This window comes from Megascapheus bottae, chromosome 10 (genome assembly GCF_031878675.1).
Source record: "Megascapheus bottae isolate mThoBot1 chromosome 10, mThoBot2.hap1, whole genome shotgun sequence".
NCBI classification, from domain to species: Eukaryota; Metazoa; Chordata; class Mammalia; order Rodentia; family Geomyidae; genus Megascapheus; species Megascapheus bottae.
In genome coordinates, this window is record NC_143518.1 from 51,060,269 (window position 1) to 51,072,933 (window position 12,665).

Below are 12,665 nucleotides of genomic sequence, written 5' to 3' on the forward strand. Positions count from 1 at the left end.
CACCACTTCTGGCTTTTTCCTATGTATGTGGTACCGAGGAATCGAACCCGGGTCTTCGTGCATGCTAGGCAAGCACTCAACCACTAGGCCAAACTCCCGGCCTCTTTTTAACTTTTACAAGAACTTTTGCACCCTGCCCTTGCCCTACTTATCCCTCCCTCCCTCTCTCTTCTTCTTCTTCTTCTTCTTTTTTTTTGGCCAGTCCTGGGGCCTAAGCACTGTCTTTGGGCTTTGTCAAGGCTAGCACTCTACCACTTGGGCCACAGCACCACTTTCAGCTTTTTCTGGGTATGTGGTACTAAGGAATAGAACCTAGGGCTTCATGCATGCTAGACAGGCACACTACTACTAGGCCATGCTCCAGGCCTCTACTCTACCTATCTCTAACAAAGAAGTCCCTGTTTCAATTTTGTTGACAACTATCTTATAACTAGTGTTCATTCCTCCATTTAATTCTAGAGAAGACTGTTAGAAGATTCTCAAAAGCAGTTAGCACAACAATAAGTACATAGTAAAGTTCAGAAAGAATTTGTGGATTGGTTTGTCAGAGTGCTTTTAATTTTTCTCAGTGGAATCACATTTTGAATGCACTGCTCACTATGTTATTGTATTGTCTGTGTCTGAAACAATTTCTTTTGCCCTTTTTGTATGTACAAAAATCCCACTTACCCTTCAAACCTCAGCTGAAGTACTTCCTCTCAGAAAGTCTTCTCTGATTATCCTAGCCAAAACAAATTTGACCCAACCAATTTCCTGTATAGCCTTTGCTAATGGTATCTGAATTTTTTTACCCGTTTGTCCATCTAGATTACAAGTCTTTTTAAAAAAAGGTGAGCAAAAAAATCACCATATCTCATTTTCATCTTTATGTGTTTTCCCCTTCCCACATACTTCCCATAGTGCCTAACATTTTGCCTTACATGAAATAGGTGATCAATAAATACTTGTGGAAGTGAATGGACTTTCTTCACCAAATATTTCCCTAAATGAAAACAACAAATAAAACCAAATTAATAAGTAAAGCACCTTAACTGTGAGGTACTTTATTTAATGACCTACTATAATGTTTCCAAAAATTATTAACATTTTCTGACTAGGTAAAGTCTAATCAAAAGATAAAACAATAAATTCCATGATTTTTCAAGGTTTTCACAGTGATAATCATATGTTTAAGCTGCCCTCCTCCTGAAAACAATGGAAATGATATGGTAAATATAAATATATCCTAGGGATATATATTCTAATCTAAACATGTTGTATTTTTCAAATCATATGATGAGTTTAACAGGTCATCCCAAAGTAATATTCAAGTTTCAGAGTACACATGATACATTATTAAGAGTTTGATGATTATTTTTATAAAAAGCCAAAGGTATATAAATGTTTAGTAACTTTTAATCCAATAATAGAACTAAAACTCTGTCAAGCAATTTTATTATTCTATGAAAGCTTTCAAAAGTAAAAGTGCTTTTATAACATAAAATGTATTAATCTAGGACCAATCAAGACTCCCAAAATCTGAACTATAGTCAGTTCTATTATTTACTATTTGTCTAACTTTGAATAAACAGCTAATCTTTCTGAAATAAAATGATAGTACCTGCTTTACTATTTTCATGGATTTATGTAAAGTTTAATAAAGTTTAATAAGATAAAATCCTACTATAATTCACATCTTTATATAATTTATCTTGGAAATTCTTCTATAATTTCTTTCTTGAAAATTATGTAAAATGATCTTGTCTTATTGATTTGAGAGAGAACAATGTTAACTATTCCTTCATTTAATGATTACATACATTAATTTAATGATTTAATAATTTAATAATTTAATGATTTAATAATTTAATGATTACATACATTATTCAGTTTTTCCTTTGGTAAGGACAACTCTCTTTCTCTCTTCTTTTTTTTTTTTTGTAAGTTATGGGGCTTGAACTTGGCCTGGGTGCCATCCCTGAGCTCTTAAGCTCAAGGCAACCCCTGGGCCTGGGTGCTGTCCCTGAGCTCTTCAGCTCAAGGCTATCTCCCTACCCTTGAGCCAAGCCCCACTTCCTGTTTTCTAGAGGTTAACTGTAAGATAAGTCTCAGGTCCTTTTGTGCCCGGGCTGGCTCTGAACCCTGATTCTCAGATCTCAGCTTCCTGAGTAGCTAGAATTATAGGCGTGAGCCACCACGCCCCGCTAGGACAACATTTTCTAAGAAATTATCTTTTTGTTTAAGTGTTCACACTTTTATTATAAAGTTATTCCTAGTGTCCCTGTAATGTTATTTACTTTTCAATTTGAATTTTTTATTTTAATGTATGATTTAAATAAAAATTTAAATAATTTCAACAGAAAATTTAAAATAATTTGCAATAATACCAAAAAGAGTGAATTTTATACTTCAGTAAATAAATATTATTTAAATGTTAGTTTACTTGTGGATTTAGAATGAGATACTGACCAGGAACTTCTCATGCTTTTTCATAACCTAATCTTAAGAGGTTACTTAAAAACAAACAAAACCCAATTCTCTTCCTTCCTTCCTTCCTTCCTTCCTTCCTTCCTTCCTTCCTTCCTTCCTTCCTTCCTTCCTTCCTTTCTTTCTTTCTTTCTTTCTTTCTTTCTTTCTTTCTTTCTTCTTTCTTTCTTTTTGGTCAGTAATGGGGCTTGAACTCTGGGCCTGGGTGCTGTCCCTGAGCTCTTCAGCTCAAGGCTATCACTCTATCCCTTGAGCACCACTTCTGGTTTTCTGGTGGTTAACTGGGGATAAGAGTTTCACTAACTTTGGTGCCTAGGCTGGCTTTGAACCTCAATCCTCAGTTCTCAGCCTCCTGAATAGGATTACAGTTGTGAGCCACTGGCACTTGACTCCAACTTGCTCTATAACAAGTTTTTCTTTCTAAAAGATTAATACTAATAATCAAATAGCATATGGTAGATCATTTCTGAAGTACCATTCCCGCCTCCCTTTACCCTTCACACGTATTTCATCTGTAGAAATTTCAGTCAGCCTGTGTTTAGTAGGGAAAAATAAAGGTTCTATTAGGACCAAATAAGACTACCCGACTATCACGTAGGTACGGAAAAGAAAATGTAGATATGAATTATAATACAGGAGTCTTAGAAAAGATCTTATAGTAAAAACTTCTATAAAGACCTGTTTGAACCCCAATGACATTTAAATACTCCTATAACTACCAGAAATATCAAGAACATAATTAGGTCTCAGTGGAAATACAAGTGAAGGCTTGAAGATTTTATATTTTATATTTTCAGGAATAAAAGTAGAATAAAAATCCACACAGAAGTTAAGCCAAAAGACATATATTTTAAACCAAAATAAAAATTTGACAAAACAAACTTTTGTGTGTGATTTATTTTTGTTATGCCACCAATTCACACAAACAGAAAAGGGCTTGAACAAACATTGCTATATATCCAGAAAGGCACCCGTTTGCTTATTAATGATCTCCAACTTTCACATACACTGGTCCTATTCTTGTTCCTATTTTCCCTAAGTACTTTGCTTGATTAAAAAAATGTTAAGAATAGAAAAGAAATAGATACAAAAGGATTAGTCAACCTTCAAAAGATTAACTAAATAATAATTAAAATTATAGTTCATATTGTGAAATCTTTGAAGTACTAAAAACATTCAACAAAGTTTCACGGAATTACAAGTATTTTTCAATATCATACCTCAGGAGGTTTGAATTCTTCAATTCCACCTTCCATTTTCTGTTTAAGTGCGCTATTTACTTGTTTAGCATTCTGAACCTTAAACAAAATAACCCAAAAGGTGAATCAAATGACATTTTCAGGTATATTTTTCAGTAAACAGAAAGGATACATATTAAAACCATCTTACATTTTATATCAGGAGAACATATTGTTATCACATTTTAGATATACCAGTCATTCAACTAACATGCCTTAATAGACTAATAGATTTTGAATAAGGCTTTGAATATCATAAATCATAGTTTTTGGTGGTGCTGGGGGGGTTGAACCATGGGCCTCACTATGACAGGCAAGAAGTCTACCACTGAACTATATCTTCAGCCCCAAAGAACAATTATTTCCATAAAATTAATTATGATGGTAGCTAGTGTTTACTAAGCATAAAACATTATCCTTGGTACTTTTTACAAAATAAATCCTTTAATTCTCAATAAACACCTTCTGGGTAAGTACAACGCATACAATTTTAAAAGTCATTATACTAACTGAGTACCAGTGGCTCAAGCCTGTAATCCTACCTACTTAGGAAGCTGAAATTGGAAAGCTCTTGGATGAATCTAGTCAGAAAAGTTTGTGAGGCCCTTTCTCATCTCATAACTGGGTGCAGCGGTGTATGCCTGTCACCCTAAGCTATGAGGAAGACCGACATTGGGAGGTTCACAGTTGCCAGGCTAGCTGGGACAGCAAAGTCAATGAACCCCACCTCAACAGAGAGAAGATGGATATAGTGGCATGTATCTGTCATGCTATTGATGAAGGGAATCCTAAAATCGGTGACTCACAATCCAGATGCATACTAGGCTAGAAACAAGACTCTATGTCAAAAAATAATCAGGGAAAATCAAGGTTAGAGGTATGGCTCAGCAATAGAGCACCCATCCAGGAAGCACAAGACCTTGAGTTCAAACTCCAGTACTACCAAAAGAAAAGTCATTATATTATGCAAAATATGCAGTACAAAATATAAGTCTTAGGGGGAAAAGGTAGCTGGGATATAACACTCAAAACCTTCACTAATGACAAACAAGAAAAGAAAGGAACCTAACGAAAAACAGTAGTACAGTTTAATATATTGTAAACAGTTATAAATTTGTAAATGATAAAGATTGTACTTTACCTTGAAAAAGATCTGAAGGCTGCTTGCAGAAGTGGGCATCAAAATGGTTGCAGCTTATGAGTTATTGTGAAGTGATAGAAGGAGGGTTACTTAAAATCAGGTCCAAGTTATACATCAGACATGTGTGGTTCATGACACACAGTGAATTCAGCTGATTCACATTTGAGGTCTGAGAGTCTATATAGGTCAGTTGGGAACACTTTCACTGACAAAAATCACACTCAAGAACACATAAAATTTACACTATGCTCAAATTATTCTCTAGCCTATCAAATGCCTTGGAACAAATTCATGATTTCAAAGCAAGAGAGTAGAACTGACACTGTCTCTCAATTTCTCCCATTTTTGCCCAGGCTGGTCTCAGATCACAATCTACCTATTCCCAATAGCTATAATTACAGGTATGAACTACCATATCTGGCTTGGTTTTTGTTTTTGCTTCTGTTTTTTTTTTTTTTTTTTTTTTTTTAGATAAGAGTCTACCCCAGGCTGGCCTCAAACTATGGTACTCCCACCTCCACATCCAGAATAGATGGGATTCCAATTGTGGGCTATACTGCCCTTGATTCTTACTTCTGTTAGAACCACTTTATTGCTAAGGATGACATAAAGTAACATACTTTGCGCAGGCCACATATATTGAAGGTAGAATCTGAATTTATATCATATGTCTTAATTAATTGATTTTTCGTGGTATTATGTTTGAACTCAGGGCCTCATGCTATGGCAAGTGCTCTGAGTAATCCCCTAGTCCTTACAGTCTTGCTCTTTTAGCAATAATATTAAGTATCTACTTAGAATATTGTTAGGATTAATAGTTTACTTCTTCCTTATTTTCTAGATATTTCTAAAGTTATTTGTAAAATTTTTTTTCCACCAGAGGTAGATCTTAAAGAAACTGAAACACAGAAATTTAGGATGGTTTAAGGACAGTTAGCTGGCTATCTTAGACATACAAATGTAAAGCGTGAAGCCTCAGTTATCAAGGTAGACTAGCAGAAAGATAAAGAAACATAATGGTATGATAAAAGGCTAAAATACCTAACACAGACTTGAAGGAAAAGAGAGAAGAATAAAGATGTCTGTGTGTACGCTGTCACATAGGTGGTAGGGAAGACAAGGGAAAATGTCCCAGAAGAGATGATACTCAAATCACATCTTTTTTTTTTTGGGTTGTTTGTGGGGCTTGAACTCTGGGTCTGGGTGTTGTTCCTGAGCTCTTTAGCTCAAGGCTACTGCTCTACTGCTGGTTTTCTGATGGTTAACTGGAAATAAGTGCCTCATGGACTTTGGTGGCTGGGCTGGCTTTGAACCACAATCCTTAGAGCTCAGCCTCCTGAGTAGCTAGGATTACAGGTGTGAGACAATAGTGCTCAGCTCCAAATCAAGTTTTAATGGATTAGTAAGAGTTAGGCAGGTTGGGGAGAGAAAAAAAAAATTCAGGCAGAATAACATTTAGGAAGAAACAAAGATGTTAAGGTATGAACTAGAAGTTAGAGTGGGGTCAGAGGAGAATTTGAATTTGAGTATAGACTGCAGGAAGCCGAAGGTTTTGCATAAGGGAAGTACATGATATAACTGCCATTTTGAAAGATAATGCCAACAGTAATGAGGAGAACTTAATGAGATGAAAGGATAGATTAATTCAATAATCTGAGAAATATTAAGTGATTAAGAAAACCACTGAAACAGTAGGATTAGGTTGAGAATGATGATAGAAGCAACGTCAATCAATATGTACTGCATATACTAATTTGTTAACTGGTAACACTTTTGTACAACTATTTGGATAATAAAAAATATATAAATAAAATTGGACACTGGTGCCTCATACCTGTAATCATAGCTACTGAGGAGGCTGAGATCTGAGGACTAGGATTCATGGCCAGCCCAAGAAGCAAGAAACTCTATGAGACTCTTGCCTCCACTAAACTACAAAAAAAAAAAAAAAAAAACAAAACCACTAGAAGAGGAGCTATGCTTAAGTGGAAGAGTGCTATCCTTGAGCAAAAGAAGCTTAGGGCTAGTGCCCAGGCTCTGAGTTCAAGCCCCAGGACTGGCTACCCCCCACCCCTCCGTCAATCAATCTATCTATCTATCTATCTATCTATCTATCTATCTATCTATCTATCTAAAATATAACATGAAAAGAAAAATAGTAGGGATTAGGAAACATGGTGATCACATGCAGAGATGAGTTAAAGAAATTTAAGACTATTTTGTAAATTGCAGAGAATTAGGGTAAATCATGGATACATGATTAGTTGAATAATTGTGGCCCTATACGAAATGAGGGGAAAACAGAAATAGACAGCTAACATGACTATAGAGAAAACCATTTTGGCCACTGTATGTGAAAGGAATCTAACAGATAAAAGTAGCAATAATTAGCAAAACTTATGGACTGTTTACTACATTTATGCAGCCCTTTACTATGTCACTTATCAATGAATATCCAAAGCAGGAACACAAAAAAATATCTTTTAAAAATGAATATAAACAATCTATCAATACAATAGCACTGATAAGGATGAAATATAAATGCATAAATGCAAGTGATGGGCTACATTTTATTTCTTCCCTTTGTTTTTCTTTTTTCTTTTTAGTGCTGAGGATTGAACTTAGAGCCTTGTACTCACCAGGCAAATGCTCTTCCACTGAACTAAATCCCTAATCCTTATTCCTTCATTTTTTGGGGAGGAACTTTTAAGAAATTATTTTAGAAGGTTTTTTTTTTCTTTTCTTCTTCTTTCTTTCTTTATTTAGTTAGTTATTTTTGCCAGTCCTGGGAATGAGCTCAGGGCCTGAGCACTGTCCTTGAACTTTCTCAAGGATAGAGCTCTACCACTTGAGCCTCAGCACCACTTCCAGCTTTTTTCTATATATGTGGTACTGAGGAATCGAACCCGGGTCTTTGTGCATGCTAGGCAAGCACTCTACCTAGGCCAAACTCCCAGCTTCTTTTTTATTTATGGTTTGGAAGATACGATTTGACTCAAGGCCAAGCACTCAATTCTCTTTCATACACACACACACACACACACCCACACCCACACACACACCCACACACAAACTACTTAAGAGGCCAGTATCACAGAAGTCAAGTGAAAGAAATTCCAAGTAGGTAGACAGTGTCAAGTACTACTGGGTGGTCAAGAGATATAAGAACCAAGAAGGGAAGCAGGAAACATTAGATCTAGCAATTCATTCATAGATAAGGAGTTTAAAATAGCTTTCTGAGTAGTAGAAAAAGAATGGGGCAGAAAGTAGATTTAAAAATATAAGAGAAAAAAATGGTGGTAAGAAATAAGAAGCCAAAGACCAGCGCCAGTGGCTCACACCTGTAACCCTAGTTACTCAGGAGGCTGAGATCTGAGGATTGAGGTTAAAAGGCAGCTCAGCCTGTGAGGCTCTTATCATCAATTAACCGAAAAAAAAAAAGAAAAAGAAAAAAATAAGCTAATGTGTTATGTATTTATTCAGGGAAAAAGCAAAGAGATATAAAAAATAGTTTCAGTGAATAATCTGGGTGAAGAGATAGAAAAATATGTACACATTTAAGGTAAGAGAATCTTGGTCCTCTACTATGTCTTATATTTTATATAATGTGGTGTATTATTAACTCAATCTTGTTTTACTGGTAAGATTATGCATTTATTTCAAATTCTCCAATATTCTGAACTAGTAATTTCTTAACTGTACAACTTAAAAATCAAAGATCAAGATTCTATTTTAAATACACAAAGATAAAGTAAGGATGCATATAATAATCTCTAAATTAGTACCAGAAAAGAAAAAAAGGAAGAGATAAGAGTTAAAAAATGGGAATATGACATAGGACCTTCACAGCTTTCCTAACTTGAAATAAATATCTTTTCCTAACTTGGAATAAATTTCTTTTTCTTTCTTTTTTTCTGCCAGTTCTGGGGCTAGAACTCAGGGCATAGGCACTGTCCTTGGACAGTTTCCTTTTTGCTCAAGGCTAGTGCTCTGCCACTTGAGCCACAGCACCACTTCCAGCTTTTTCTCTGCATGTGGTACTAAGGAATCAAACCCAGGGTTTTGTGCATGCTAGGCAAACATTCTACACTAGGTCACTCCTGGCCCTAATTATCAGATTTCTTAACATTACCTCCTTTTTTTTTTTTGCTTCTCTCCCACTCCCTTAACATTACCTTCTCATATATCCCAATTTACTTATATTGTGATCGGCTACAGGTAAGGAGAAACTAACAGTGAGCTTTAAGATGAATGACCTTGACTATATTCATAATGGTGAGTATATGTGGCATGGAGCTAGAGAATAGCAATTAAAAAATATGGAGCTAGAAATAAATGTGATAGTTACTGTCAGACACATGGTGGCAAGGGCCTGAAACAAAGGCAACAATGGTGGAATAAAAAGGATTGATTTAAAGGAAATTTCAGAGAAAAAAATTCACATAACTTGGTTATCACTTGGGTTGATATTGCCAGTGGAGGGATAATGGCAACAACTGAATTAAAGGTGATTCTCATGCTTCAACAGATATGAAATTCAGAAAAAAAAATCTCTTAGGGACCATCAGGCAGCTGAGAAAAAAGTCAGTTGATAGTGTGGCTTGGTTGATAAAGACTAAGAAAGTAAAGACTTAGAAGAACACTAAGGTTTAAGGGATAAGAAGAACAAAAACAAAATTACATATGTACTAGTGGTAAATAGGTGGGTAATGAAGACAGGTAGGGTGAATATAGTCAAAATACTTTACAAATACATGTGAAAGGGAAAAAGGAAACTTGATAGGACTGGGTTGGAAAGATGGTTACATAATTGTAACCACACAATTATGATGAAGATACACTTAACTATACTGTTGCTACTACTATTAATGATGACAATTAAAGTAATTACTCATTGGGCATTCAAAATGTACCACTGGTAAATAAACTACATGTATCACTCCCAACAATCTCCAAGTGAAAGATGACAATTACTCCAATTTCATAGGGAGAAACTGAAGCTTTATGTGCTTACAGAATTTGTCTGAGATGACAGAGCTAATATATAGAAATGCTGGTAGAGTCTTAGTATTTTATACTTGCAAATAAGCTAAACTTTTCTTCTTTTTCTTCTTCCTCTTTTTTTTTTCTTTCTTTTTTTTTGGTCAGTCTTAAAGAATGAGAGTGAGCTAGAGAAGTGTAGCTTAATGGTAGGGCTTGCCAACCATAGTACAAAACCCTGGGTTCAATCCAAGCACCACTTAAAAAAACAAACTATATATATATTTTTATAAAATACCTGACGTTTTAGAGAAATCAACTCCATATCCAGTTGCCTCAGGATGGTGTTGGCTGCATTGGGACTACAGGAAACAGCTACTACATCTTCTTGGGTTAAATACATGCCCTTTGGTGGACGGCACTTAGAACGTTGAGAATGATGGCGATGTTGTAAACTCTGATACTCTCTCCTTCCAAGGCCAATTTTGCTGGTTTGGACAGGTTGTTCAGTACTACCCTAAAAGAATAGATAGCATAATTGGTTGTGGATGGTTGTAAGTGTATACTGTCTAGGTATATTGGAAAAATGCTTCTAACCAATTATATTATACATAGGCTCAAATGAATGCACACGTGCACATACACACACTAGTTGATGGGGGAGATACAGCATAACAGCCTAATATATTCTTGTTTAATCCACTCAAATGTTTGGTTTCTAGGCCCTGTGGACTATAAGAAAAATTGAACATTAAGTTAAGTTCTATTCTTCTTTGCTTCAAGATGGGCTATAGTTTCCATAATCAGTAAAGGGCAAAGAAACTCTTCAAATTACAATTTATTATGCATTTTTTTAAAGATAAGAAAGAAGCCAGGTGCTGGGAGCTCATGCCTGTAATCCTGGCTTTTCAAAAGGCTGAGATCTGAGGACTGAGGTTCAAAGTCAGTTTGGGTAGAAAAATATATGAGGTGCTCAAGTGGCAGAGCACCATTTTGAATGAAAAAAACTAAGCAAGATCGCAAGGCCTGGAGTTCAAGCTCTGGTACTATTCCCCTAAAAAGTGGGCAGTACAGGTTTACTCTAAAGGTTTACAAGGTCTAAGCAGAGCACTGGTGACTCCCATGTATAATTCTAGTTACTCAAGAGGCTGAGGTTTTAATCCCTCTCCGGTAGACTTTGTTTCCAAAATAAAAATCAAAAAGCAGGGGCTGGGAGTTTGGTCTGGGGCCAGGAGTTTAGCCTAGTGCTTGTCTACCATGCACAAAGACCTGGGTTCGATTCCTTGGTACCACATACATAGAAAAATCTAGAAGTGGTGCTGTGGCTCAAATGGTAGAGCTCTGGCCTTGAGAAAGCCCAAGGACAGTGCTCAGGCCCTGAGTTCAAGCCCCAGAACTGGCAAAAAAAAAAAGCAAAGCTCCCTTATGTAACTGTAACTCTTATGTACATCATCTTTACAATTAAAAAAAAAAAAGCAGGGCTGGACATTTGGCTCAAGCGGTAGAGTGTCCAAATCCACAAATAAAGTATCAATTTATGCCTCATTAAAGGTTCTAAGAATAATGACCATGAAATACTAAGTAATACAGCATTATTACTTGCAATGGTATTCTATTCTTCTGGGAGAATAATTTATTAAAACCTTTTTAACCTGGAAGGTAGAAGTTTATTTCACTGAAAAATTTAATAATGCAATTCTTTAGTAACTGAATAAAATTCATAAAACAGTTGTATAATGGGCGTAATTTATTTTATTACTTAAAATTCAATACCCCAAATACAATATCCCTCCTATTGTTAACACTCCTAAAGTTGCTGGGTTCAGTATTCTAAAAACTTACAATTTGTTTGAGCTGGCAGGGAGGTAAGGTAATTCCTCTGAGACCAGAAATGACGAGAAAGTAAAACTCCAAAGGAGTAAGTAAGTATTTAAGAGCTAGCATTTGCCTTGTTCAAAAGCTCCAGGGTTTGAGGCCGGGAGTTTGGCCTAGTGGTTTGCCCAGCATGCATGAAGTGCCATGCTAGCCTTGCACTCACCATAGCCTCACAATATCCTTCAGTATTTTTAAACTTTCATTTCATATTAACTAATTACACTTATTTCATATTTAATAATAGGATAAGAATATAGGCAAATTCAAAGTCAAATGGAGATATATAATCTTGCATACTTGGGAAAAATAGGATTCTATCCATATTTTTTATAGAAAAAATATATGAAACCATATTACTCACCTCTTGTACTTGTATAAGTCATGATTTTATACAATATATTCTCATTCATTATAATAATTTTACAGAATGTTTATTATTTATCAGGCTCTAGAAATAAAAAGATAGATGAAACAGCCTGTTCTAGGGCTTGAACTCAGGGTCTTGACACTGTCCTTGAGCTTTCTCAAGACTAGCACTCTACCATTGGAGCCACAGAACCACTTCCAGCTTTTTCTGTGTATGTGGTACCAAGGAACTGAACTCAGGGCTTAGTGCATCTTGGCCCTAAAACAGCTCTTAAGGAGCTTCCTATTCAGGAACAAGCACATGTGTGTGTGTGGGGGAGAGGACTATGAATAAACACATGCTGTTTAGAATAATTAGTAATACAATATAGACCTAAGAAAAAATAAGGATGGCAGTACAAGCTAGATTTTTTTTTAAAGTCTACATCTTATATATTTATGAGGAATCTTTTATGCAGATTTGGGAAGAAATTACAGCAAAAGGAATCAAAATAGCCTGAACCTGGGAAGTAAAGTATGAAATATGTGTGAAGTGATGGGAAATGCATTCTAGGTCAGTTTATGATAGTCCTTCTGTAGACCAAACCATAGAAGGGATG

General features: G+C 35.6%; 1 protein-coding gene across 6 annotated transcripts in view; it reads right to left on the reverse strand.

Annotated features, from left to right (window-relative positions):
- LOC150058435 (REST corepressor 3) overlaps nt 1–12,665 on the reverse strand; it is a 46,270-nt gene that overhangs the window by 14,710 nt on the left and 18,895 nt on the right. For all 6 annotated transcript variants that reach the window (XM_090341250.1, XM_090341249.1, XM_090341255.1 and 3 more), the window contains 2 exons: nt 10,124–10,342; nt 3,687–3,764 (listed from right to left, as the gene is read on the reverse strand). In XM_090341250.1, the coding sequence (XP_090197376.1) occupies nt 3,687–3,764; nt 10,124–10,342 (297 nt within the window). The remainder of the gene's footprint in view (nt 1–3,686; nt 3,765–10,123; nt 10,343–12,665) is intronic.